Source organism: Hydra vulgaris, chromosome 11 (genome assembly GCF_038396675.1).
Source record: "Hydra vulgaris chromosome 11, alternate assembly HydraT2T_AEP".
Classification (NCBI taxonomy): Eukaryota; Metazoa; Cnidaria; class Hydrozoa; order Anthoathecata; family Hydridae; genus Hydra; species Hydra vulgaris.
The window spans coordinates 39,554,293-39,581,049 of record NC_088930.1 but is presented as its reverse complement, the minus strand read 5'-3'; the positions used below and the strand labels follow the sequence as shown (position 1 = coordinate 39,581,049).

General features: G+C 26.0%; 2 protein-coding genes across 3 annotated transcripts; both read right to left on the bottom strand.

The window, feature by feature from the left end:
- Positions 1–2,352: 2,352 nt before the first annotated feature.
- On the bottom strand, positions 2,353–9,058 carry LOC136087262 (INO80 complex subunit C-like). Its single transcript, XM_065809721.1, has 5 exons — positions 8,927–9,058; positions 7,685–7,759; positions 7,457–7,538; positions 4,664–4,731; positions 2,353–2,562 (listed from the first exon to the last, which is right to left on the bottom strand). The coding sequence occupies exons 1-5, from the start codon at positions 8,990–8,992 to the stop codon at positions 2,437–2,439; spliced, it is 417 nt and encodes a 138-aa protein (XP_065665793.1). The 5' UTR covers positions 8,993–9,058; the 3' UTR covers positions 2,353–2,436.
- A 526-nt stretch (positions 9,059–9,584) lies between these two features.
- LOC100212411 (non-homologous end-joining factor 1) lies at positions 9,585–26,370 on the bottom strand. Of its 2 annotated transcripts, none has more exons than XM_065811045.1 (8): positions 26,041–26,370; positions 25,745–25,837; positions 19,039–19,143; positions 13,819–13,957; positions 11,653–11,711; positions 11,387–11,486; positions 10,453–10,547; positions 9,585–9,759 (listed from the first exon to the last, which is right to left on the bottom strand). In XM_065811045.1, the coding sequence occupies exons 1-8, from the start codon at positions 26,242–26,244 to the stop codon at positions 9,664–9,666; spliced, it is 891 nt and encodes a 296-aa protein (XP_065667117.1). In that variant the 5' UTR covers positions 26,245–26,370; the 3' UTR covers positions 9,585–9,663. The 2 variants fall into 2 exon arrangements, with proteins under 2 accessions (XP_065667117.1, XP_065667118.1); XM_065811046.1 differs by having other exon boundaries at positions 26,046–26,247.
- Between the last annotated feature and the right edge of the window lie 387 nt (positions 26,371–26,757).

Here is a 26,757-nt window from a genome sequence, read left to right as displayed (position 1 = left end):
AGGAAACTATTGTACAAAGCTTGCAGATATTGCTAGATTGTTAAAAAAGGTGTCAACAGTGTGTAATAATACTTTGTTATGAAGCAATGGATATTAGGCATGGTTTGGAGTAATAAAAAAACAAACAGCCAAAATTGTTTACCAAAAAACTTATTTATATCATTGATTTGACATATTCTATTTAACATTACTCATGGAATCTATTGCAATGTGGCTTCATATTACAACCTAGCTTTTAGATTATCTTCTAAAATCATGGAGTTCTTTACTTTTGACTTTTTATTTAAAGATTGCTTTTAACATGCTTTTTACTTACAATAAAAAAAAAAGATTGCATATTTGTAAGAACAAGAATTTTTTTTTTATTAGGCTGTAGGTGATCTATGTCAAGGAAATAAAAAAAATTATTAAAAAAATTATTAAAAATTTAATATTTGCTACAAAAATAATTTTTATTTATTAATATTGATAATTATATTAATCAATGCCTTTATGTTTTTCTTTGGTTTTAAAGTTTCTTTATATTTTTTCTTAATTTTATGATTTAATGTGTGTGTTTATATATGTGTGTGTATATATATACATATATATATATATATAATTTTATTATTAACATTATCAAAGAGTTAAAGTGTATATATATATATATATATATATATATATATATATATATATATATATATATATATATATATATATATATATATATATATATATATATATATATATATATATATATAGTCATAATAATAAGCCATTTTGATGATCTTCAAATGAAACTTGAATGAATAATTTGTTATGTAATATTGCAGCTCTTTTGAACAATGTAATTTAAGAAACCTATAATAAGGAATTTTTTAAATTTTTGTCAAAATAGTGTAAAAAAAGAAGAAGAGTTCTTTAAATAGTTTACAAAATGAATTAAGAGCAACCAATTACTGAGAGCATTTGGTTTAAAACAACATAATATTAATTTTTTTAAAATGTTATTCTACTTGGGCATCACACAATCCTCTGTAAACAAATTACATGTTTCTATGCGAGCTGACAGGCCTTGATGGCAACCCTCTCACTGAGTCCTCTACTTTTCTTCTTCTTGGATTATCAATCACTGCTGACCTCTCGTAGAAAATCATATTTAAAGCTATTGCAAAGTTAGGATCTACTGACACCATCATTTTCTTACTCCTGATTATATTCTCTACCTCTAAAAATCTCTTATTTATCCCTGTATGGAATACTGTTTTCATACTTGGCCTAGCTCTTCTAATGATAATCTTTCTTTTCCGGACAAGGTCCGTAAATACATTAAAAAAGTAGTTTGATCTGCTTTTTACCTGCCAAGTTTGAGCCTTTATCCCAATATCCTAAGTTAAGGTCTTAAGGTTGCATCATTGTAGCATTTCTTTCTCTTTTCTACAAATACAAAAGCATGTTCACTGCTCAACCAAGCTATTATCTCTAGTTCTATCAACCGAAAATCATTCTCACTTAACTTGTCATTCGGCAAGGTTACATCTTTTAACTGTATCTGTCCCTTCATGCTCTAAAAACTTTTATTAATCTAGCTTTTTTTCTTACATATCAATGTTTTGGAACTCTCTTCCATCTTTACATTTTTCTGATTCATACAACCTACAACTTTTCAAGTTTTCTGTCAACCATTTTCTTGCTCTTTAACATCATTCTTTGCTTTCTTCCTAACTTAATAGTGGTTGCTTGCAGGATTGTTGGAAATAAATGAGTTTGAAATAAATATATATATATATATATATATATATATATATATATATATATATATATATATATATATATATATATCACATAATAGTTTAAAAAAATAATGTTAATAGAAATAGAAAATAATAGCAATAGTAGTAAAATTACATAAACAAATGAAAAATGAATAATAACTGATTTTGTAAAGTAAATAAAAAATAAAAAAAATTAAAAAAAGTAATCAAAAGGATCTATTGATCAGTTAGAATTAAATTTCTTTTTAAATGTATTTAAAAAACTTAATCATTAGTTGATATTTTGGGGGGACTAATTACATATTACTCTCACTTTAATGATGAATTTTTTTGAAGCAAAAAAAAAAACAGTGTAACTATAAAATGTAACTACCATATTTCTTATATATATAAAATCCTTACAAAAAGCCTAAAGACTTTATAGGTTTATAATTTTCTTGGGTTTTAAACAATATCAGCAAAGTTTAAGCTTAATATATGGAGAAGTTTAGATATTAAGAAGTTTATATAAATATATTTATATAAAAAAAAGATTTTATAATTGTAACTTTTATTTGTATAGTTCAAAATGAACAAAAATAAAATTCAAAAGCCAAAATAAATTTACTTAAATTTGAATTTTTTTAAAACAACTTTATCACAAACTTGATCATTTTGTTAAATGCGATGGAAAACATAATCATTATATTCGATTTGCACCACGCAGTGCTAAGTAGCCCTGAACAACATCTGGTGTGAGTCTTCTTATCTTTTTATACTCTTCTACGCTTGCGTAATATAATCCAGTATGTGGATCAGTATAAACTGCCTGTCAAGATAAACAAACAATTACTGAGTATTCACTGGGTACCGTATCACATAATTTTTTTTCTCTAAAAATATATCAATCTGGGTTTCAAAAGAACTAGAACATTGTAAAAAATTTATATGCAATCTTTTTTATTAGAAACATTGTGAAAAAATTATAGCTACAAAATGTTATAATAAAAGACCATTATTTATTTTTATTTAAAAACGATGTTTGTTTGTGTATAAATTTAAAGTAGTTGATTTTTATTTAAAACCTTTTTTATTTAATTTCTGAAAATAATAATTTCTGAAATCTTAATAAAGTTCTGGTTCTTTGAGAGCAAGGTTGATGAACAATTAAGGAGTAAAAAATTCAGTAACATATTGCACTCAGGGAGTAATCAAGAGTCATTGGGGATGAACTTTTTCAAAAACTAAATAAAACCAATTTTTAGTTACTTAAACCAAAGTTCACCTATTTTTTATATAGAAAAAATTTTCTAAGAACTACCACAAAGTTTGAGAATCAGCCCTCAGAATCATTATGCTGAGTTAAAACCCTCATTAAAGATAACCGAAAAAGATGCATAGCCACTACCAAGAAGACACTAGCAAAAACCCATTATGCCTATTAGACAAAGAAACGGTGCAAGACTAGTCAAAAAGATTTTTCTGCTTCCCCAAAGCCTTTGTCTAGGAGGCCTTCTACAAGACAGCTGGATGCAGTTAACATCTGCTCTAGATGAATCATTTTATTGAGACAAACTATCTAGCCCTTACTTAACTAAGAACTGAGGCAGAATAGTAGTAATAGGAGTGGTAGTAGGGTACTACTAAGGTTAGTAGAGGGGTAATAAAGTTAAAAAAGGCAACAAATTTTTATTTCTTAAAGATGTGTAATTTTTTATATCAGTATATGGTTTCTCAAAGATGTTAGATTTACTATTTTTTTAAGAAGTATTAAACAAGTAATATTTAATACCCTAAAACAGAGTTTTTAATATTGACTAAGGCTCATTTAAGATTTCTCATTTTGTTACCATGACCTTACTGGGAATCTAATCATAAATCTAATAGTTTAAATAAAATTATATACTTTCATAGATATTTCATGATTTTTTGTGGTTGTATACCACTAGCCTTAATTCTGTAAAAGTTAAAATAATTTTTTAATGATAAACAAAAGTAATTGAAAAATGAAAATAGAACATTTTTGAATATTTTTGATTGTTTTTTCAAAAGCAAATTTTTCAAAAGTCTCAAAAAACGAAAAAAAAAAAAAAAAAACTGTTTAACTATTTTTAAATTATTTTGGATTTTTTTTGAAAAATTGTTTTTTAACAACAACAACAACAACAACAAAAAAACTTCATACACTTGTTTTTATTTTTTTTAATTTTTATAGATTAAAAAAAAAAAAAATTTATAGGGAATTTTCCTTTGTCTTTGTAAAAATAATTTGTCTTATACTACTTTTATCTGTTCCAAAGCATCAAGTGTTATGTCAAATAAATGATTGTATTGAAAGCTAGGTATAGGTCTGGCAATGTTTTTTTCCCCAAAATGTAATACACTCACTAATGATTAGATGTGCACTTTTATTAACAGTCAATTTAACTTCTCAAATGTTTTAAAAAAGTACTGCAAGAACTTGAGAGTAACTTTATGCCTGTTATTTCATTATTTACATTACTAAGAAAATATTTTTTTGTTGTTGCTTCTTAATTCCACTGCATTCTTTTAAATGTAAAACAATACATGTGAACAATGAGAATAAATGAGAGCTTTATTTCATTTTATGTCTGAGTGTTGTAGAAGCAAATGAACAAAATTAAGACCTATGCGTTCTGTTATTTTTTATGTGTTGTGTTAGAAAGTGCTTGTTAAAAATAAAAACTTTGAAAAACACTCTAATATTTATATTTTATACTTATAATTGAAAATTATAATTTACACAACTTGTAGAGAAAAAAGTTCTACGATCAAAAATACTCCAAAACGGAAATCTTTGCCTGTTATTTCTAGAACAACTTTAAGTTATAAATTAAATCATATTTAAAATAAATTAACCACCTTCAAAATTGAGACAAATAAAAGTAATAGAAATAAAATTGACATACAATTTGTCCAGATATGTCAGAATACTTTTTAACAGGTTTTACAGGTGGTGGAGTTTCTATACTTAAATCTAAAATTGAAAAAGCAAAACAAATTAAAAATTAAAAATATGAAAATAAGTATTGGAAATTTTTTTATCACATTTTTTATTCCATGTTAAACCAATTATTATTTGATATTAATGAAAAGTTTAATTGATGTTAACTTGATTTGCAATTTTCTTTAGTTATAATTCAATTTCTATAGTAAATGCAAAGAAAAAAGAAAATCTAATAATTTTTAAAAATCTAAAAATTTTATAAAACAATCTTTGCAGTTTGTAAAATTTTTATTTTGCTTGCACAGCTTTATTATTGTGTAACAAATAATAATCCTAACCATCATATATTAAGATGTTCATGCCTATAATACAATTTATTCAAAATTTTCTCATAAAGTATTTATTTCTCAATAAAACATCATTTGATGATGTGTCGTATAAAGACTCAGTAACTAAAATATTTTCTAATTAATTTAATATTTTGAACTTGTTCAACACATTTTAGAGTACAAAAAACATTTTTTTATTGATTGCCTAGCCAAATACATAAAATACAACTTATTATGTAAATGCATAAGTTGTATTATACCTATTTGGCTATAACATGTATTTATGCATGTGTTTAGTTTTTGTGTCTTGAGACCTACACAAGAAGACATCTTGATTGTAAGCATTTAAAACTTTTTCTCTATATATACTTTGTTTTTTAAAAAAGTTACACATTTTTAAGGAAATGACCATAAAACAAAATGCTAACAGAAAATAAATTTACTAATTTTATTTAATGCATCAATCTTATGGAAAGAAGTTACATTTGACCACTTAAAAAAGAAATTCCAAGAAATTCAAAACTCCTAATTTGAATGCATTGATAAATTACTCATTAAAAAAAAAAGACCAGCATCAGTTGCCATATAATGAAAAAGATACCAATGCAAAATAATGACTATCAAGAAGAAATTTGCCTAAGATGTGATTGTCATCTTTGGAATTTAAATAGAAAATCTTGTATCATTGATGATAAGTCTTATTTTACTTAGGCTGATAACATAATCAATTGCAAAATATTTTTTACTAAACAAATGTTGGACTCCTTTACAAGTAAAATATAATAAAACAGCAAAATTTATTAAAAAATGCTTGTATAGTTGTGCATTTTCGATAAACAGGTGTCAAAACCATACTTGTCCACTTGTAGTTAACCAAAATCTTTAATTGGAAGATTGCATCAAAAAACAATTATTCCCTTTTATTAAAGAATATCATAAAGGAACCAATACTTATTTTGGCCTGACCTGGCTTCATTGCATTGTGCGAAAACAACAATGTCATTATTTGAAAAGAATTATGTAGCCATAGCTGATAGCTCACTAAACATATCATCCAATTGGGTATTTTCGAGTATTTAATAGGGAATAGTCAATGGAAAGAACTTACAGGCAAAAAAACTGAAACAACTTTGTATTAGAATAAATTCCAGCCTCCAGAAAGTCAACAAGAACCGCGTAAAAGATCAAATCAACTCAACCTCTAAATTATCTACTCAAATTTTTTTATATTTCCAATTAGGATGCCAAGCCAACCTTAAAGATTGAAGAGGACTAATTTTCTACTTGCGTAGTACACAGAGGTAGAATGGTTAATGCAGACAGAGCATATGCATTAAAGGAAGAATAAGAAAAAAATAGCAGCAAAAAAGTATTTATCAAAAATAAATTTAAAAAAAGGAACAACATCAGTACCAGTGTCACAACTGCAACTTCAAGTAATGAGAATTTATCACAGCCTTTAGATGCTGATCTTAAAGCAGGTCCATTGATTTTAGAAGCTACTAACACAAGGAGCAAACAAAAGTGTGGATACTGTCACTCTTCAAGTAGCTATTTCTCTTGATGAACAAACATAGAAAGGTTGCATATAACTTTAAAAACAACACATTGCATATAACATCACATATACAGAAATCATGCAGTCATTTACTGGAATAAAAGATGATCCTTTTATTTTTTTGAAAGCAGAACTTGCATATTGACTAGAACTTATTTTGTACAGCAAGTCTCAAGATTTTTTCTTTTTAAATTGTGGTCACACTTGCACTGCTGTGTGCTTTATTTGAATATCCAAACACTTAAATTGCTAAGGCTGCCACTACAGCTTTTGAGCGCCAATTTTGGTAACTTTATAAATTTTAACATTTCTTTCTGAAGTACCTTTTACAAGTCTGAGCTAGCATATACTGATATATTGATGTTTAATAAGACATGAATTAATTTGGTTTTTATATTATCATAAGTTCTAAAAATTCAATAAAAAACATAATTGAACTCCTAGATAAGTTTACCCCCCTCCCCATCCCCCTATTTCTCTCTCTATATATAAATAACTGTGTGTGTGCGTGTGTATGTATGTGTGTGTGTGTGTGTGTGTGTGTGTGTGTGTGTGTGTGTGTGTGTGTGTGTGTGTGTGTGTGTGTGTGTGTGTGTGTGTGTGTGTGTGTGTGTGTAGGCAACAATCAAGTATGTGTATACATTAACTTGATTGTAGCTTTGACGTTTTGGCTTTTTTTAAATCACAAAAATTGATAGTTATAATTGAAAATTACAAAAAAATTAATTGAAAATTGAATAATAAAAAAAAAATTAATGAATATTAAATGAAAACTGAATAAAATCTCAATAAAAAACAATTTAAAAAAAAAAAAATGAATAAAAGAAAAATACTTACATGATGATAATACTAATGATTAATAACTTACATGATGGCGCATCTGGAGGTAGTTGAAGTCTTTCTGCCTGAGCAACTTGACGAACACTTTTCCAAGTTTTTTTCTTTGTTAACTTAGTAATATTTAAAAGTAATAATGTTAAGATTTAAAAAAATAAATCTTTATTTATTAAACAAATCTTTTATATATATATATATAAAAACTAAAAGATAAATCCAAACAAAAAACATTGAATGAATGAAAGATTCAATGATAAACCTGGAAATTTGGATTTTTAAAAAGTAACTGGTCTTTGGTTTGTTTGATCTTCTTTAAAGGTAAATCTTTTGTCTCCTTGAAATGCAAAACTTATAAAAATAAACAACTGTAAATAATACATTTGCACACAAATATATTTACATACATTCATTTATTCATAAATACATAAATACATACATACATACATACATGCATACATACATACATACATACATACATACATACATACATACATACATACATACATACATACATACATACATACATACATACATACATACATACATACATACATACATACATACACACATACATACATATATACATTCATACATACGTTAATATTGTTTTTAAATTTTTAGCAAAAAATCTTACTTCCCTTTACCAACAAAACATATTGTTAAAAGACATTTTGTTGGCTTTACTTTAGCCCCAATAATTTTCCAAATAAAATTTAGTGGATGGAAGACATTGTTTAATCCATTAAAATAATTATTTACTCTCTTGCTTACAGTTTTTGTGACTACTTTTTAATTTTTTAGGTCATTTTTCTTCCAGAAGAGCAAGAAAACAACAATTTAAAAAGGGTGTTTATACTTTTACAAGATAAATTTATCTTATAAGTAGATGCAATAATAAAGGTTTTAAAATAACTTTTTTGTAATTTTATAATAATTATCTTTATGCACTTAGCTGAGCATATATGTGGCATACATAAGTACATTAGGTAATCTGCATATTAAAGATATTTATTATGATAAAATTATTTTTGTTCTATTTCCCTTCGCTTTATGAAAAAACTGAATTAATATTGGCAATTACTTAAATATACTATCTTTGTAGCATACAACTTTTTCAGGAAAAGGAGAAAAAATTATAAATAAAATAATACAGAGAAAATCAAAAACGGGGAGGGGGTGGGGGCCTTTGATACATCAACTGAAGGTATGGGCAAGTACTATCTAATTGTAAAGAATTATGTAGGATTATACTATTCTATTATAACAAAAAAACCATTAGAGATTGTCCATAAATTACGCAACATTAAATTATTTAAATAACAGATGTTGTAGATCTAAGCTCTTTTACATGGCGATTTTCATTAAACTTAATGTGCTATTTTTATTTTTATTTAACTTAAGGCTCTGCGAGGGAAAACTTTTGATCTTTTTGGCTTTGTATATTAGTGAAATTTAGCGTTGCATAATTTATGGACAATCCCTCATATGTATATATTAAAACCTCATTTTTCTTTTTTACTTTAGAAGATCCATTTTCATTGCATGAAATGCTTGTTCTTTTTGTCATTATTACATTGCAAGTTGAATTTACTTTCTTATATTTAAAACAAAAGCTGAAAAAATATTAATTAAATACAAAACAATAAATAAATAATATAAAAACAATATAATAAATTACAACAAAATAATGAATTACAACAACACAATAAAAATATACAAAATATACTATAACATAAATTTATATTAATTTTAACTCATATATTTTTATATTTTGTTATTTTAAATCTAATTTAATTTATTTCTCTAAAGTAAAAAACTCAATTTTCGATTGGATTTTAAACTTTAAAAGTTTAAAATCCAATCGAAAATTGTTATGAAAATGAAAAACTAAAAAAAATAAAAATACACTAAAGTTGTAAAAAGATGAATTCAGTGATATGATATAGAAGTAAAAAATTATTATCAATAATAAAATTTTTATTAGTAGTTAACTAAATATTTATAAAACAATATAGAAAGCTTTTATTCATAAAACATTTATGATAATATAAAATGCTAAACATTTTTTTAATAAACATTCGTTTAAAGAAACTTTACTTCAAAAAAATTTGTAGTAAAGGTAAACATTAACATTTGAAGTATAAAAAACAACTGAAAAATAATTTTAAAAAAACTGGAAAAAATAACTAGAAAATTACAGCTTAATAATTAAATGTATTTTATTTCCAAAAACTTTATTTAAATTTTTATCTTTCGTTTTTTCTTCTTGCTTTTTCGATCCACTTCATCCTGCAAACGTTTCTCTCGTGCCTCCCTTCGCTCTTTTTCAATTTCCTAAAAACGAGTCATAACGTACAAAAAATATAGTGTTATTTAAAAAGACTTTTAATTTTTTGTTCTATACTATTAAATTTGATTAAATACCATGCGATTTCATTAATAACAATCACTTTAGGACAAGTTACGACCGTTAGAAGACAAGTTATGACAAGTAATGACTTTAAGACAAGTTATGACCGTTACTTTTAAATTTTAGAAGATTAAGTTTTAAACTTTTAAATTTTTTTCTTGTCACTGTTTGTGAATTCTTACTTAGGGTTTCAATTTTTTTTTAATTTTAGTAGATTTTAATAATAGATTTCTTGTTATAATTTTATCTTTCTTTTATTCAATTGTTGCATCTACATTCTTTCTAAATTTTTAGTGTTTTCGTTTTTTTATATAACTTAATAAAACATTTGTAGATGTTTTCTTTTACTTTGCTTTTGTGATTAATGTTGGAGATTTCATTATTCAAAATTGAATATTTCATCATTGCTTTCATCATTGTGATGAAATGTTTGAGATTTCTGTGATGATAAATTAAATTTTTTTTTGCAATAAAATCTGAATATTGTTTTTTCCCATAAAAACTAAAATAGACCAAATTTAAAGAAAAAAATAATAATATTTATAATATAGTAGATTAGATGATATTTAATAGAATCAAGTAAAGTTTCAAAATTAACAAAATTAAGTAAAAATTACCTCAAGTCCTAGTTCTTTTATCACTGAGGAAGTTGATGATAATGAATCATGGTATTCAAATACCTGAATACCATTGGAAGGAATTACTTTGCAATCTAATAAAAAAGATTCAGTGTAAAAAAAGCAATAGAATAGCTTTAAAATTATTTATTTCTTCAACAAACAATTTTTTTACATACAACATATCAAGTTTATCAGAATTTTTTTTTTTTTGAAAAGATATATTGTATACTATATATTTTAATGAGTAATTCTCACCCGCGAGAACCCATTCTCGCGGGGTTCTCGGGTGAATTACAAAGTGAAATAAAAAGTATTGTTATTGACAACTTTGCGATCGTTAAATTTATTACAAAAATGAAAAAAGTCATTCAGAATAGTGGACAGCAGAACACAGTGGTTCAGATAGGTCGGTGAAATACACGAAATATTAAAACCAGAGTTGTTTTAAGTTCATTAAACCAAACGTGGAATATGAAATTGCATGACTTAGTTAAAGATGCCAAAACAAAAAACATGATTTTTTGGATTGACTTAATGCCATACTCAAACTTAAATTAAAGTGAAATTAAGTGAATGAAAGAATTTTTTATAACTAAAGTTTTTTTTACTAAAGGTATATGTTTTTGCTACTCAAGGTATCATTCAAATTCCTGGTAATTTTACTTTAGTTATAACATTCATACATATATACACACAATATATATGTATGTATGTATATATATATATAAATGAAAATAAATAAATAAATATATATATATATATATATATATATATATATATATATATATATATATATATATATATATATATATATATATATATATATATATATATATATATATATATATATATATATATATTATATATATACACACACACACATACCCACTATCACACAATATATAATATATATACAAAATACAAAATAAACCTGATTCTGATTCCACATGTGAATTAATCATTACATTTTTGTAGAGTTCTTTAAGATTAGGTTTATCAATAATTGAAAGATGCTTGCGTTGACTCGAAATCAAAATAAATAAAAAGTATAATAATATAAACTAATTTAAAAAATTGATGATGATGAAGATGATGATGATGATGATGATGATGATGATGATGATGATGATGATGATGATGATGATGATGATGATGATGATGATGATGATGATGATGATGAAGTTAACTACAACTTACATCACAACTCCAAGCATTATTAAAGGATGTTTCATCAAATGGAGTTGTTTCTAGATGTTCTGAAAACAACCAACAAAAAATTACAGTAAGTTACTAACAGGTACATTCTTTTAATAATAGACAATTATGTTAAATAGTTAAAAATAAAAAATCACAGATGAAAAATTATAAAAATTTTTATAATTTTTATTATTTTTTAATTTAAATATTTTATATTTAAATATAAAATTATCTTATTTTGATTTTTTTGAGATTCCAAAACAGATTTTTTCAAAGTATATTTTCAGATCCAGAGCAGGTTAAGAAATAGTTAAATTTAATAAATGCTTATCAAAACAATTTGAAAATTTATTCAACTACCAAATCATACACGATAAAATAAAACTACAATAAATATAAATGTTTTTTTGTATGTATGAAGCAAGTAAGAATTAATTTTTTATTTTCCAGGATAACCACAACTATTTATATTTTTAAAATATTAAAAACTAAAAAAAATGGAACTTAATCAGCAAACTAAAGTAACATATTTAATGTCACGATTTTTTACAACAGACAAAAGATTCACAAATGAGAAATAATTTTAGTAATGGAAGCCCAAATGATTTGTATGTCTAACAATGGATTAACCTGTTTTTTTAGGGTATTAGAAAAATTGCAGTCATACAATTCAAGAAATAAATTAGAGGAAATGTTCTTCGCAAGCAGTTCCTCCTTATCCATGAGAGAGGTAACAAGATCAGACCCATGTATGTGAGATGGAATGTTGGATTTTTACTTAATACTATTTAATAATACAATTTTGGTAATGATTTTTTCAAAATAATCTCTAAAACTTAACAGATGCTGAAATGAAATTTAAAAAAAAAAGAATTTAACATTGTTCTGAGAATAATGGACCTTTTTGCCACACCGATGAAATAATTCCAATCAAACCAAAAAAGAACTTCAACAGAACTTGTGCAAGACATTCCAAGAGTAACTGGCACAACTACTTCATCTTTTTTTGTGCAACAACATCTCTACATCAATATATGGTGGTACCTATAAGCTCGCACACGGAGCAACAATTGATTAAAAACTAATTTATGCTTTTTTAAATGATTTTTTCAAATCTTCAAAATTTCTACATAGTTTTTTGTTTTGTTTTTTCATTTTTCGTTTAATAACTGCCCAGTATTTTTCAATAACCCTCAATTCTAAGTAGTTTTAAGGATTTAGTGTTTCAGACGCAACTTTTACTTCATTTTGTTTTTATTGTTTATATCGTTCCATAACGAGTTTACTACAATGACTTGAAGCAAAACCAGGCCAGAACACGTCTACTATCATGTGACTTAGAGAGAGATAAGAGTTGTTTTTGTAAACACTCTCAAACAAAAACTCTACCAGAAAGTGTGGACTCAGAAATATAGGGTGCAAACTTTTTTCCACACCTGCAAATAGCTTGCTGAATCAAGGCTTTTTTTAGCTAACTTCTCATGTTTTGTGTATTTCAACTTTTTATCTGCTTTTCCTCTATATTTAGCAATATAAAAGACTCCAATAGGAGTTTATAAGTATATAAGTTTTATCTTCAATAATACAGAAATTTCTTGAAATAAACTTGTCATACAACTTTTTGCAGCGGGTTCTTGTAGTTTTTGTTTTTTTTTGAGTTAGGTTGGAAAGGCACAAAATGGTTGAGAACTTTTTGTGCTTTAAAAGAATGAAGACCATGTTTATTTTGAACTTTTACAAAAAAACTATGAGAAAATAAAAAATTAAAACTGTTAACCAGTTTTCTAATCAGATTTATATCTTGAAAACCCTCCTTTCTTTCACCACCAGATTTGAGTTTGATCAATTTTGTTTGGAAAAAAAGTTGAATAACATGGCAAACAATGTAGGGGTGTACCTGATACTCTTTTATTCTTGAATTGTACCTTCTATTCAGATTTTCCATATAATTGTGCATAAATATTTTTCTAATGTCCGATGGATTAATTTTTCTAATAATATATATATATATATATATATATATATATATATATATATATATATATATATATATATATATATATATATATATATATATATATATATATACACACAAATCCATAAATGAAAAGCAAAACCAAATCAAATGATTCAGAATGCTCTAAACTTTAAAAAAATAACACATACGCTTAGACACTTGAGAACCTTGCAATTTATAATCTTGAATTTCTTTGTCTTTCTTTTTTAAAAGTTCTGAAAGTTCTCCTTGTTTTCTGGAAAGTTCTGATACCATCAAAAGAAGTGGAGTAACTAATTGATTACTAATCTAAAATAAATGAACTAATTTAAAAGTAAAATTATCTAGAAGCCTAAACCACCCCAAATAAAAGTGCTTACCTATTTATATACTTGAAATTGAAAAATAATAAGATCTAGAACTAATAAAGTTTTGAATTTGTTTACCTAGGAAGTTCTAAAGTTCCTAAACACATATACAGCATTAAAACTTGGAGTTCAGGTAAAAAAAATGTTTTTTATGTTAAATAGTTTACTCCCAACAAGGCTGAAAGCAAGCTTTGTGACGAATTACGCAAGATTTTTGTTTGATAGAACAAGAGATAATAGCTTGTTTGGGAGGGGACCATTATAGTATTTGTAGAAAAGAAAAAGACATGCAGTCTTATGATGATGGGACAAAGGCTCAAACTTAGAAGGTAGGGGAGTTCATATTATATTTAAAAGATATTTTCAAATCTACTTTAGAAGAGAAAGAGCACCATTAAAATATAAAAACAGTACTTCATACAAATACAAAAAAAAGATTTGTAAAGGTAGAGAATCGAAGTTTAGAAATAGTAGAGCACAAAAAGTGAGGTAATCTCGACAGATGCTAATTTAGCAATGGATTATACATATGGTTTTCATGAGTCGTCAAAAGCAAATGATAAACTGAGAAGACATAAATTAGAGGACTCAATAAGAGTGTTGCCATTCATCAATATAGTAGTTTTAACAATATTGTGATTATTAGTTAACTAAGTTTTATTCGGGTTACAATTTACAAGCCAACGCAAGCCCCAAGCTGTAACAGAGGAGCTACAACACTCAAGATCGGCTACCCGTTCTATGCAATAAAAAACTGATGACTTTTTGTCAAGACTCGATTATATAGTTGTGTCATCAGCAAATAGAGCCACTTTAGACATAAGATTGTCAGAAAGATCTATAATATAGCTGAGAAACATTAAAGGACTAAAGATGGGGTGTGGTGTGGCCCCAAAAGTTACTGGAAATAAAGAAAACAGTTACCTTCTAAGTTAAATACTGCAGTTAGAAAAAATTTAATTTTAAAAACTTTTTTATATACACCGCATTGAGTGAGGATATGGAGAAAACCTGCATACCAGACTTTGTAGAAAGTCTTTGATATATCAAGAGCAATAGCCATGCTTTGTTGCCTCCATCTAATGCACAATAGAACCAAGCCTTCCCGGGAAAAGCGTGCGGTTGCACACCTTGTTTCTCTACATTTAAAGTAATATTTTTGGACACAATGACCACTGCAGTTTGCATCTTTCAACTTATAAAGCATTTCAATAATTCACACCAAAAAGCTAAATTTACCTACTGAGGAAAAAAAAAAACAATCCTAAAAAAGGAAACAAAATTGTAACAAAATATCAAGTTTAATAAAATAAACTATAAAATTTAATAATTTCAAAAAAAAAATTTTTTTTAATTTTTATACAACTTTTGTATTCTTTTATTTAGAGTGGTTTTTGTTTTTAGCCACCCAATTTTATACAAGTTGGTGAAAAAAACATTTTATTATTTTTTATAACAATTTAACAACAATTGAAAGTTTTGATATGCAATTTATACACAATTTTTATCATTCCATATAATAAAAAAAATTATTTGCTATGTATATTAAAACTATTATTTTGTTAATTTTTTTTTCTTACGTTTATTCATTTTGACGTCTTTTTGCTTTTAAAAATGTTTTTGCTATATTTGACGTTTTTTCTCAATACTTATATAATAGGAAAATAAGAAAACTTGTTGCTATTTCTTTGTAAAATATATTATTTGATTAGTAAATTTTGTAATGACAGAATAAATTTGATAAAAGAATAACATGGTTTCTTATAAATGTATTTACTGCATTTGATGCACAGCTGAAATTGTTTCCTTTATATTGCCCAATTTCCAACATATATACAAATTACTTGAGATAATGAACATAACAATTGCTGTTTGAAAAAATGTATTTAAAAACTTAAAAAAAAGTTTTAAATAGGCTCCTAAACATTTCGTTAAAAAAAGTTCAGTAAATTAACAATGCACTAACCCACAAGCTTTTGGAACATCGTCAATAACAATAGTTCATCAGGAAATAAACTATCGGGTTTAAATGCACAATTTGGATAATCCAACAAAATGGAGGTAGTGTAAATAACCAAATATTTTATAATTCAATATTAATATTAATGACTTTTTATTTTTTAACATGAAAAACTTGTTAAAAATTTTTTTTTACAAATAAAAAGCAATTAGTTTTCTCACTTTCCTGTGCATTAATAAAAGCAGTTTAGCAAAAATATTTGAAAAACAAATTTAAAAATTATCCATATTTCTAGCGCAAATTATAAAGTAACGAATTATAACTAAAAAACAGTAATAACTTTGAAGCGGCATAACTCCTTTGGTTCATGAGATGAAAACTTAATTTAAAAAAGAAAAAAAGAGTATTTTTGGTGGGCAATTTATTTGCATATTAATTTTTTTCAATCAAACCATTGCAACTTACATAGCCTTATCAGCGGCGAGTTGACTCAGAAAGATGCGGTACAAGAGATTTTTCCATTTTAGAAAGACAATACTAAATTATGTTGCACAATTTGTCAAGATTATCAACTTTCCAATTATTCTCATACACTTTTTTATTGAGAATACTCTAAAAATCTGCAATCGGACAACATTTAGGCACACTCGTAGAGTTATCTTCTCTTTTGAAAAAATGGTCTTTTTCTCATTCATGTAGTTTTGTACGGATTTTGCATAATGAGACCATGCTAGATCAGGCCAAAATATGTACTCGCCATCAGAATGATCCTTTTTGATAAATGGAATTAGTTTGTTCTTGATAGAACCATTTTTGTAGACTTCTTGGTTGATTGCAAAGCCACTTTCTCTGAATATTTGCAAAGATATTCGCTTATCGGAAAAGCCAATCCAAATAAGTAATTTCTTTTTATATTTTGCAGTGGGGTTGAGTTTGACACTTTGTTGGTGTTTCAGAAACATCACTTGAATAATAAATTTCATTTCTGTTAATCAAAGAGTGGTTAAATGTGAAGTACAACTCTTTGTCAAAGATTAACAATTTTTTAGCTGAAATTCGATACAGCCGACCGCACTTCGTTTGAGCAGTCTCTATTTGGTCACAAGTTCTTAATGAAATCTTCTTCTTCTATTTTAGCCAGATTAAGGATTTTGTTTTTACTGATATATACTTGGGTGCACTTAAATTTCCGAGCTGCTTGTGTTTATGGTATGCCGCCTTTATGGTCAAACATTGCTTTAAGTCTTTCGATGTTCCTTTTTGTCCAGGGACTCTCTGGTGCCCAGAATTATTTTCAGCTCGTCGAATTATGGTATAGATGGTGTTAATAAAAATTTTTTCAGTAAGAAAGTGATCAACTGTAAACTTTTTCCCTTTAGATTGATTTTTCAAATAGAAGCTGTACAAACATTCTCGGTGGGCTTATTGTTTTTTTTTCATTTTTCTTTGTAACAATAAATTATTTCAATTTAAAATAAAACAATTTTTTGTAGAGAATTAAAAATGCTACAAACTAGGTAAGATTGCAACTATAATTAATATAATGTATGTTACATAACTTTGTCCTCAAAGTTATTACCCTTTTTAGTTATAACCCGTTATTTCCATAATATACTGACTGAAAAAAGTTGCAAAAAATATTGTATATCAAAAAATGTTATTATTTTGTTGTATTCTAACCTGCCTTTTTCCTCAATTTTTATCAATTTCAGTAGTGGAAAATAAAAAACGCCATAAAAAAAAAAGAATACAAAAACAGTAAAATATTTTGGTTATACTATAGGTTATTACTATTTTTTTCATAAATTTTTTTTTTTAATTTTCAATTTTTTTTAGTTTATTTTATTTAGATTTTCTATTTCGCATAGTATTTGTTTCCTTTCTTTGAGTACTGCTGTTTTATTCTTTGTAGTTTCTTATAGCTTTATTTTGCTGCAAATTCTTAAAACGCTTATTATGGTCAAGTTGTCTAAAAAAATTACTTTAAGCGTGGACAAACAAGGCATGCGACCACGCGCGCTTCTGGGGAAGGCTTGCTTTCTGTTATAAAAGTTATTAAGTGAACTCTAGAACAAGAGGATCAAATCCCTATTCGTTATCAGAGAGTAAACTATCAGACTCAAGGTGAGATTAAAATTTGTTGAATAAAAACCCAAAGAACTTTCTAGTAATAGAGAAAAGACTAATTGGACAGTAATTACAGAATTCTGAGTGTTTAAAAGTTGGAATCACAGATGCTGTTTTCAAGCAGGCAGGAAAAGATTTAGGTAAGCACTTATTAAATAGTTTAGAGAGAATTGAAAAGAGTTCTGAAGTACTCTTTATAAGAACATGACAGAAATGCTGTCAGGACCTCAAGCAGTAGAAGAGTTTTAGAGAGAAATAACTTTAACAACAAAAGTTCAACTTGTTTCTCCACACAACAGCCTCATTTTAAAATCTGATTTTTATATTGATTTCTTATATTAATAAAAAGAGGTTTCTTCTGATGAAAGTTGTTCTTATATTCTTATGAAAATAAGAAGTTCTTATGTTCTTCTCATGAAAGTTGTTCTTATGTTCTTATGAAAAAGATGAAAAAAATGATTATGATTAGATATAGCAGCTGCATAAGAAGATGAAAATCGTTATTATTTTTAAAATGGTAGGATAAAACTTGACATAAAACCAACAAGAAAGAAGAGTGTTACACGATGGAAAAAGGTACTAAGTTTTAAAATATGAAGTTTTTTTTTTAAAATGCTATTCACTTCACCAATACTGAGATGGCCAATACAGTTAAGGAGACAGATTTATTGTGGTTACAACCCTCTCTCAACTCTTCAACTCTGAAACACAAACCTTGACAAACAAGGCTGTTGTGCAAAGAAACATTGAGCGCAGTACTAACACGGGCGTGGTGAGAAATGAACTTGAAACTTTCACTAATGGCGCTTTTACACTACTATTGCATAATGCCTTTGAAAGCTATCCCATAACACTAACAAGAAAGAAAAAAAAATCTGTAAAGAAATACACATTTTGAAAAATAATAAAATCTTTTAAAAATGTAAAAAATTTACTTTTTCATGACTTGATCTTTCCATCATAAAGGTCCAATAAAATGGTATTCCAGCTTGAAGTTTACATTTAAATGATATTTCTAGCATATCATTTTGCAGTAAAACCTTTAAGAATTGATAATAAAATTAATAATGGCAGCAAATGTGATTAACAAAATTTGACATATAAAACAAACATTTAAAAACAAAAAATTCTTAGTTTATTTATTTGTCTTTAAAATTCATTTTTAAAAACATTCAAAAACACAAAAACAAAGTAAAATGTTGAGTATAGTAATTAAGTATTGCATTTATTTGCATTGCTTTTTTTTTTTTTTTTTTTAATTTTTTGCTTTGATTGTTAATGTTAGGGAAGATTTAATATTGACTGCACCTTAACATTTTCAAGATTAAATCTTCACTTTCAAATTGCTTACACTATAAAAAGCAAAAATGAATTAAAATTAGGGTATAAGAATCTTTTACAAATAGGACTCATTAATCTATCAATAAACCTATTGGAATAAGGATTTAAAAAATCATTCCCTGTGAAATTAAACTTCTCATTGAATCATCTGAATAAAATATCATTTAAAGAGTCACACTGAAAAAAAAAAAAAACCCCACAAAACAAGGGTGTGAGAAAAAAACTTTTTAATTAGTTATAAATACTTCTTCTTGTGATTATTTTACTTAAAGCTCAAATAATAAAATTTAAAAAATATCATGATAATGATGATACGGATGATCATAATGATGATGATAATGATGATGATAATACGGATGATCATAATGATGATGATAATGATGATGATAATACGGATGATGATAATGTAATGATAATGATAATACGGATGATCATAATGTAATGATAATGATTAATATGATGATTTATATGATAATATTATCTAATTTTTTTTAACTGTTGTGTTAATAAAGTATTTAAAAAAATATATAAATACTTTACCTTTTTAATTGCGGTAGTGGTGTAGTGGTAAGGTGCGGTAGTGGTGTAGTGGTAAAGCGCTCGCTTCGTAAAATGCGGTAGTGGTGAAGTGGTAAAGCGCTCGCTTCATAAGTGAGAGGTTCCGAGTTTGATCCCCACCACGTCCCTGGTAGTACCGCGCTCAACTTGTTTCTCCGCGCAGCAGCCTTGTTCGTCAAGGTTCGTGTTTCGGAGTTATAGAGTTGAGAGAGGGTTATAACCACTATTAAGTAGCCTCCTCATCTGTAGTGGCTTTATTGGCCTTGAGGAGGTGAATAACAAAAAAAAAAAAAAAAAACTACAAAAACAAACCAAAGGTAATCTGGTATTCAGGGTGGAACCCCTACTGTAACTAAAAGTATTGAAATATGGCAGATAAGAAAGTCAATTAGCTATCAGTGTTTTTTTCAGTGGTATTATCTAATGAGTATAGGTTAGCTGGTTTTGTTCCTGGGAATACAAGTTAGAAATGGTTATATATATATGGCTATATATCTAAAACAACTATTATAATTGGCAATATATCTAAAACAGAATTAACTTTACAACAGCAGCACTTTGTGACAAAGCTATATATTTGAAAGTCAAATTCAACTTACAAACAAAATTGATTTGCAAATTACAATCTTAAGTTGATAAAACAGTGGCAACACCAGTTTGAGAAAAGAAATTTAACTTTTTATCTCCTTTAAAAATAAACCAACTGATAATAGACAAAATATAATAGATAATAGACAGTTCACTGAATAAAATGGCTGCTAAGTGAAAAGGTCAACAAACTCATGAAATAAATGTAACAAGATAATGTTACAAATTAAAAAAAAGTTACTGATTTTTTCTACACAGTATTAGTAAAAACATTATGTTAAACTTTTTATTGTCCAAAAATTGCAAATTTAGTGAATCATAGTAGTATCTATAAACAAAGCATAATTCAAGTAACTTTAAGGAATTCAACAAACCATAGTTCAAGTAACTTTGAGAAATTCAACAAAGCATAGTTCAAGTAACTTTGAGAAATTCAATAAAACATAATTCAAGTAACTTTGAGAAATTTAGCAAAGCAAAACTGTTTTCATGCTGATAGTGGTTCTTGTCTATACATAAAAAGGCTGTATTGATGCATCTGTTAATAACATACAACTTAATAATAGGGTAGTTGAACAATCATGGCAAATAATACAAGTAGTAGTGATAAGATATTGATTGCATATACCAACCACCAAGTGGCACCTTGGATACCAATGCTTTTTTATCTAAATCACTTGCAATTGCAAAGCAAACATTATTAAGTCTCGATTGCACAAGTATGGTAGCTCGATTGCACAAGTATGGTAAATTTAATTACAGTCACATCAGGTATGTAGGTGTAAATATTGGCAAGCAGTGACAGTAGCTAACATTAAAAAAAAAGTGACAAACAGCCTAAAAAAAACTCCATGACCGCCTTCAAAAAAAATCATCTTATGCAACTTGTAACTTTTCTAAAACATAAATGAGGTAGACCTAAAACAATACTTATAAAAAATACTAATTTTCTCACCATAGATACTATTTTAATTAAAAAATATGCACATTTCAGCCAAACACCATAACATTTCAGCCAACACCATAAGGTTACGATCACTTTTTGTTCAAGATTGAATATGTCATTGTTAGTAGTGATGCAGAGCTAGCATAAACATCACAACTTATTTGGTCAAAAAATTTTTAAAAAACTTTTGAATATTTTGGATCACTGGAGAAACGTATTTACGAACTCATCAGCAATAGAAAGCCATAAAATTTTTATTTAAGAATACATTTTAATTTGTTTTCAATATATACAAACAATTATAAGACTTTAATTTGTTGATATATATTGAATATATACAAAAAGCTTTGAGTTGTTGATATATATTGAGCATTTGTAGATTAATAATAAAATCCTAATTACTTTCTTCACCAATGGAATAGCCAAGCACCGGAACTTCATACCAAGCACCGGAACTTCATATACAGGCGCTATAATATTTTAAAATTGCCTTGACTGCACCGAGTATACAAAAATTTAGGTTTTGTATAAAAAATATTTTTTAAGGTATTGTTGCTATGTGTTACCACTGCCTAGTGTTTTTTTAGTACAGAAAACATTATTTAAAGATATAATGCTTTTGTATTCGTGTATATACAATAAATAAATTTAAAAAAAGCTGGAAGAACAGTTCAATAGCTATCATTTAATCTTTGGCTATTGATTGGCCACTTCAGTAAATAGAAATTTAGAAGTCCTTTGTAAGCTATTACTAGACAAATACTGGAAACAATTCTTTTATTCTCTAATTAGTAAATTGACTGTATAATAGGTCAAGTTTTAGTTAGGATAGGCTGACAATTGTCATAAAATGAAGTGACCAAAGGAAAAATTTGAGTACATACAAAAAATAAATTATTAATTTTTTTTCTTCTAATAAATTAAATTTTATAGTCTATTTTAAAGCTAATTGAATCATTTAATTTAGAGAGTATAATATCAAATTTGTTTATATTTAAATATTTTGGCCATATTTTTAAACTATCATCAAAATATATAAATCTGTTTAACACTTTGCACTTCCTTTTAGAAAAGTACCTATATAAAACTCTTCAAAAAAAAAAAATATATATATATATATATATATATATACATACATACATACATACATACATACATACATACATACATACATACATACATACATACATACATATATATATATATATATATATATATATATATATATATATATATATATATATATATATATACATATATATATATATATGTATAGATTGTTATGGGACGGAAATTGATTAGTATTTAGGTTAATAATATTATTAATTTGTTTTTAGTTAATAGTTAATTTTTAGTTAATAGTTAATATTTGTTTTTAGCTAATAGTTGAGTAATAGTTATAGGTTTAATGCATATATAATGCACATTATCACATAAACAAATATTTAAAATAATTTTTAAATATTTGTTTATGTGATAATGTGCATTATTTTTATATTAAAAAAATAAAAATAAAAATTGTTATAAAAATATATATAATAATATGAAATATATTACAATAGCTGCGTATGTGAGTAATTTATTAGTTAGCCTAGAGATATATGGAGTAGGTTAATATAGTTGTTTTTAGTTGTTAGTTAGGTTTGTAGCGAGCTTTGTAATTTTTTAATAAGAATTTATTTTCGTGGCAGCACTTTGATATAATTTTTTTATTTTTATTTTATTTAGCAGTTCTTTTATTTAGCAGTTCCTTAGATTTTGGATACGATATAATAGCAAATTTCTATTATAGATATAGCAGGCACCTTTTGGAAATATTTGAGTAGGGGGGTACAGACTTGAGAATAGACCATGTTAGTATAGGGGTTTTGTTAATATTGTTTTTAAATCCCAGACGTAGTTTGATAGGGCAGTAGACTTTTTGTATTTAATATTACTGAATGATGATTTGTGGTTGTTATATCTGGTTTTCCAATCATAATAATTGCATTTTGGGTCATTATTTTCAATTTTTGGGGAGATAATTTTTTTGGTTGTGGTTTTTTATAAGTTTTTCTATATTTTCAGTGCAACTGTAGCTTACCTTAACAGTGTTACTGTTTAAGATTTTGTGAAGTTTGTGTGTCTTAGGGAAGTTTTTTTCTAGTAAATACAAGAACATTTTTTTGCAACATTTGTGGAAACATTTTTATTAAATGGGGGGACTGAACCATATGATATTGCGTTTACGATTTTTTTAGGATGTTTTTTGTTTGATCTGATATTTAAGGGAGTAGCTTTGTATCCGCTATTTTTTATTGCTTATTCATATTCATTTATAGATTGATTAAATATAACTTCGTTGGAGGAATTTTGTGAAAGTCTGTTGGATATTGAAGTAGGTAAATGTTGGATAATTTGTATTGGGTAATTAGAAGATGTGTGGATGTATTGAAAATTATTGTTGGATTTTTTGAAAAACTTATGGGTGTTTTAGGCTAAATTAAAAGTGACATCAAGGAAGTTAACTGGTTTAAGATTTGTTTTTATATCTATTTAAAATCCAACATCTTTAAACTTTTGGATTATGTTTTTTTGCATTCACTCCATTTCTCCATTTGGCCAATAGGATTACGTATTATCTACAAGCCATCATCACGGTAAAGCCCTATGTCAGTTTGTATAATTATATTGAATAGTTTGTTGAGTATATAGATCCCTACAAGTTCGCAAATTTCAGCGTCATCGTAGCTGCCCATTGTTAAATCAAAACTTTCATGATTCAATTTTTTTATACACGTGTTACTGTTGTAGTAGAGGAGGGATTTTTGGCTATGTATTATAATTCTAAGTTGATCGTCTGTTATTGTGGTGTGTTGTTTTGCAAAGGAAATGGCTTTATTAAATATTTCGGTAGTTATAGATGGATAAAATTCATTTATGTCAAATTAGATGAAGAAACAACTATTTTTTGTCTTCTATGCCATTAAACAAATTAATAACATTGGTGGTATTTTTCATAAAATTTAGTAAAATCTATTAAATTCAGAAACATAAACAACCAATTTCAAACACAAATAAAAAAAGATATTCTTAAAATTGTAACCAGCAAAGAAGTTCACGCATTTGCTGCATTTCAAGACTTTCATATTAATTTGTTGATATTGTTTTTAATTTGTTGATATAATTTTAATTTATTCATATCATTTTTAATTGGTTGATATCATTTTTAATTTGTTGATATCTTTTTTGCATCATTGTATGAAAACATTTTTGCATCATTGTATGAAACAAAGAAGCTTAATCAAGCCTTGACATGAGTAAATTAGCACGAGAGCAGAGAAAAACTCTCCAAAAACAAACATGGCGAGCCATACTAGCTGCTCCTCTAAACTGCTTTTTATGAGAGGTTTTAGTTTTTGCACAACTTATCTATTTATTTATATAAAAATTGCTTATTAAATATAAAACTCAGTTTTATACTTGTTACAATCATATGTTTGTAACGTTAATGTTACAATAATTTACACATAACAAGTGTCATTTATTGTGGCGTGAAAAAATTCTTTAGATAAAAATTTTTTGCAAAAACCATGCCTGTTTATTATCCATTTAATTAAATTTTTTTGAATTGCGTTTTTCATTTTATTTACAATGATAATTATACTTTTGAGAGAAAAAATAATACTTTTGTGAAAGCTGTAAATTGCTCTCGTAAACCGTTTTAGAGAAGTGTGGGCAAGAGCAAGAGCTAAATTTGTAATTAACTAAAAAAATATATAAATTCTATTGACTGTTACAACCCAGAGCAATTTGAGAAATCTAGTTAATTTGTTTTAATTTAGTGTATTTATTTTAATTTAATCTAGTGTAGACCTTTGTTGTAAATCAGTGTTTACATTCTGAGCAATTTAGGTTTGACATTTTGTGTAATTGAGTGTTGAGACTTTATGCAGTCAAGTATTGTAATGCATTAAAATGAAACTAAACTTAGAAAACAAAACTTTATAAAATAGAATTTAGAAAAGCATATTTTATAAAATAAAACATGCTTTTTAACCAAAACTTATTTAGAGGTTGTTTCACAAACAAATCCAATCAGTTTTTATTTAAAAAAAACAACAACATAAAAACATGTTTCAGACTAAACATTTAATTGAATTTGTATTTGATGCAATGAAATATCAGTTGACTACAAATATGAGAAAAATAGTTTCAGAAACTTTTACCTTCAGCTGCAAAGAAAAAACACAACTATTGTAACAGCTTTCTAAGTAAGTAAACAGTTTTGCTGGTGTTGTTTCAATGTTTGGATTGAAAATCTGAAATTAAAATATAAATTTCTGTTAAATTACTTATTAGTTATCAATTTAAGGTAGTTTTTAAAGATTAATTATATAAACTTATCAAACATTTAGTAATTTATTTATTTTATTAAAAAGTTATAATATTAAAATGTTTTGTTAAAACTTTTTATTTTTTTATTACATTTTCATAAACAGTGTAAAAAATAATTAAAACTAACCTTACATTTTTTGAGAAAATCATTTCCTATTATTTCCTCCTCCCATACCACACTGTTGAAGTAGCACATCACACAGTAACTTAATGTTTCTTTTTTAAAGCATGTTTTTAAAAGTAACTGTTCACCAGAGTGGCAATTAACATAAACCCATGGTTGGATGCTTATACTATCATATTTTTTGGTATTTTGAATTGTTTCAGACATCTTTTAGAACAAAACAAAAACACATAAGTCTAATTAATTCTTTAAAAAAAATTTCTTCCTTAATCTCAACCAAAACTTCATCCAAATAATTAAATCTTTTATTTGTTTAAACTTTGAAAATGATAACATAACTTTTAAAATCCAAAAAAAAAAGATTTTTAATTAAGTAAAGTTATAAATATAAAAAATAATTAAATATGGAAACAAATTTTTTATATGTACTATATTTAAATATTATATTTTCATATATTATATATTTAAATTTTTATATATTTATTATTTATATATTGTTATTTACAAATAATATAAACTTTTTACAGCGTTCACCACTTAGTAAATGCCAAATAGTAAAAAAACATTTCAATATTTACCTGACCTTTTATGTTCAGCAAAGTATTGAAAATATGTTTTTAAAGATTATGAACTTACTTTTTATCAAATCACAAGCAAATAATATTTAGAGTTGTGATCCTCATTATACACTGATGATTTGATTTTACTCTAATGTCATGT

Excerpts from the sequence above, each read along its gene's own strand:
- LOC136087262 (XM_065809721.1), bottom strand. The coding sequence starts at position 8,992 with ATGACAAAAAGAACAAGCATTTCATGCAATGAAAATGGATCTTCTAAA. Across the intron at positions 7,539-7,684 it reads TTAAAAATCCAAATTTCCAG|TTAACAAAGAAAAAAACTTG; the intron begins GTTTATCATTGA and ends AATATTACTAAG. Across the intron at positions 2,563-4,663 it reads CTGACATATCTGGACAAATT|GCAGTTTATACTGATCCACA; the intron begins GTATGTCAATTT and ends TTATCTTGACAG.
- LOC100212411 (XM_065811045.1), bottom strand. The coding sequence starts at position 26,244 with ATGTCTGAAACAATTCAAAATACCAAAAAATATGATAGTATAAGCATC. Across the intron at positions 11,487-11,652 it reads ATAATGCTTGGAGTTGTGAT|ATTTCGAGTCAACGCAAGCA; the intron begins GTAAGTTGTAGT and ends TTATTTATTTTG. Across the intron at positions 10,548-11,386 it reads ACATGTGGAATCAGAATCAG|ATTGCAAAGTAATTCCTTCC; the intron begins GTTTATTTTGTA and ends CTTTTTTATTAG.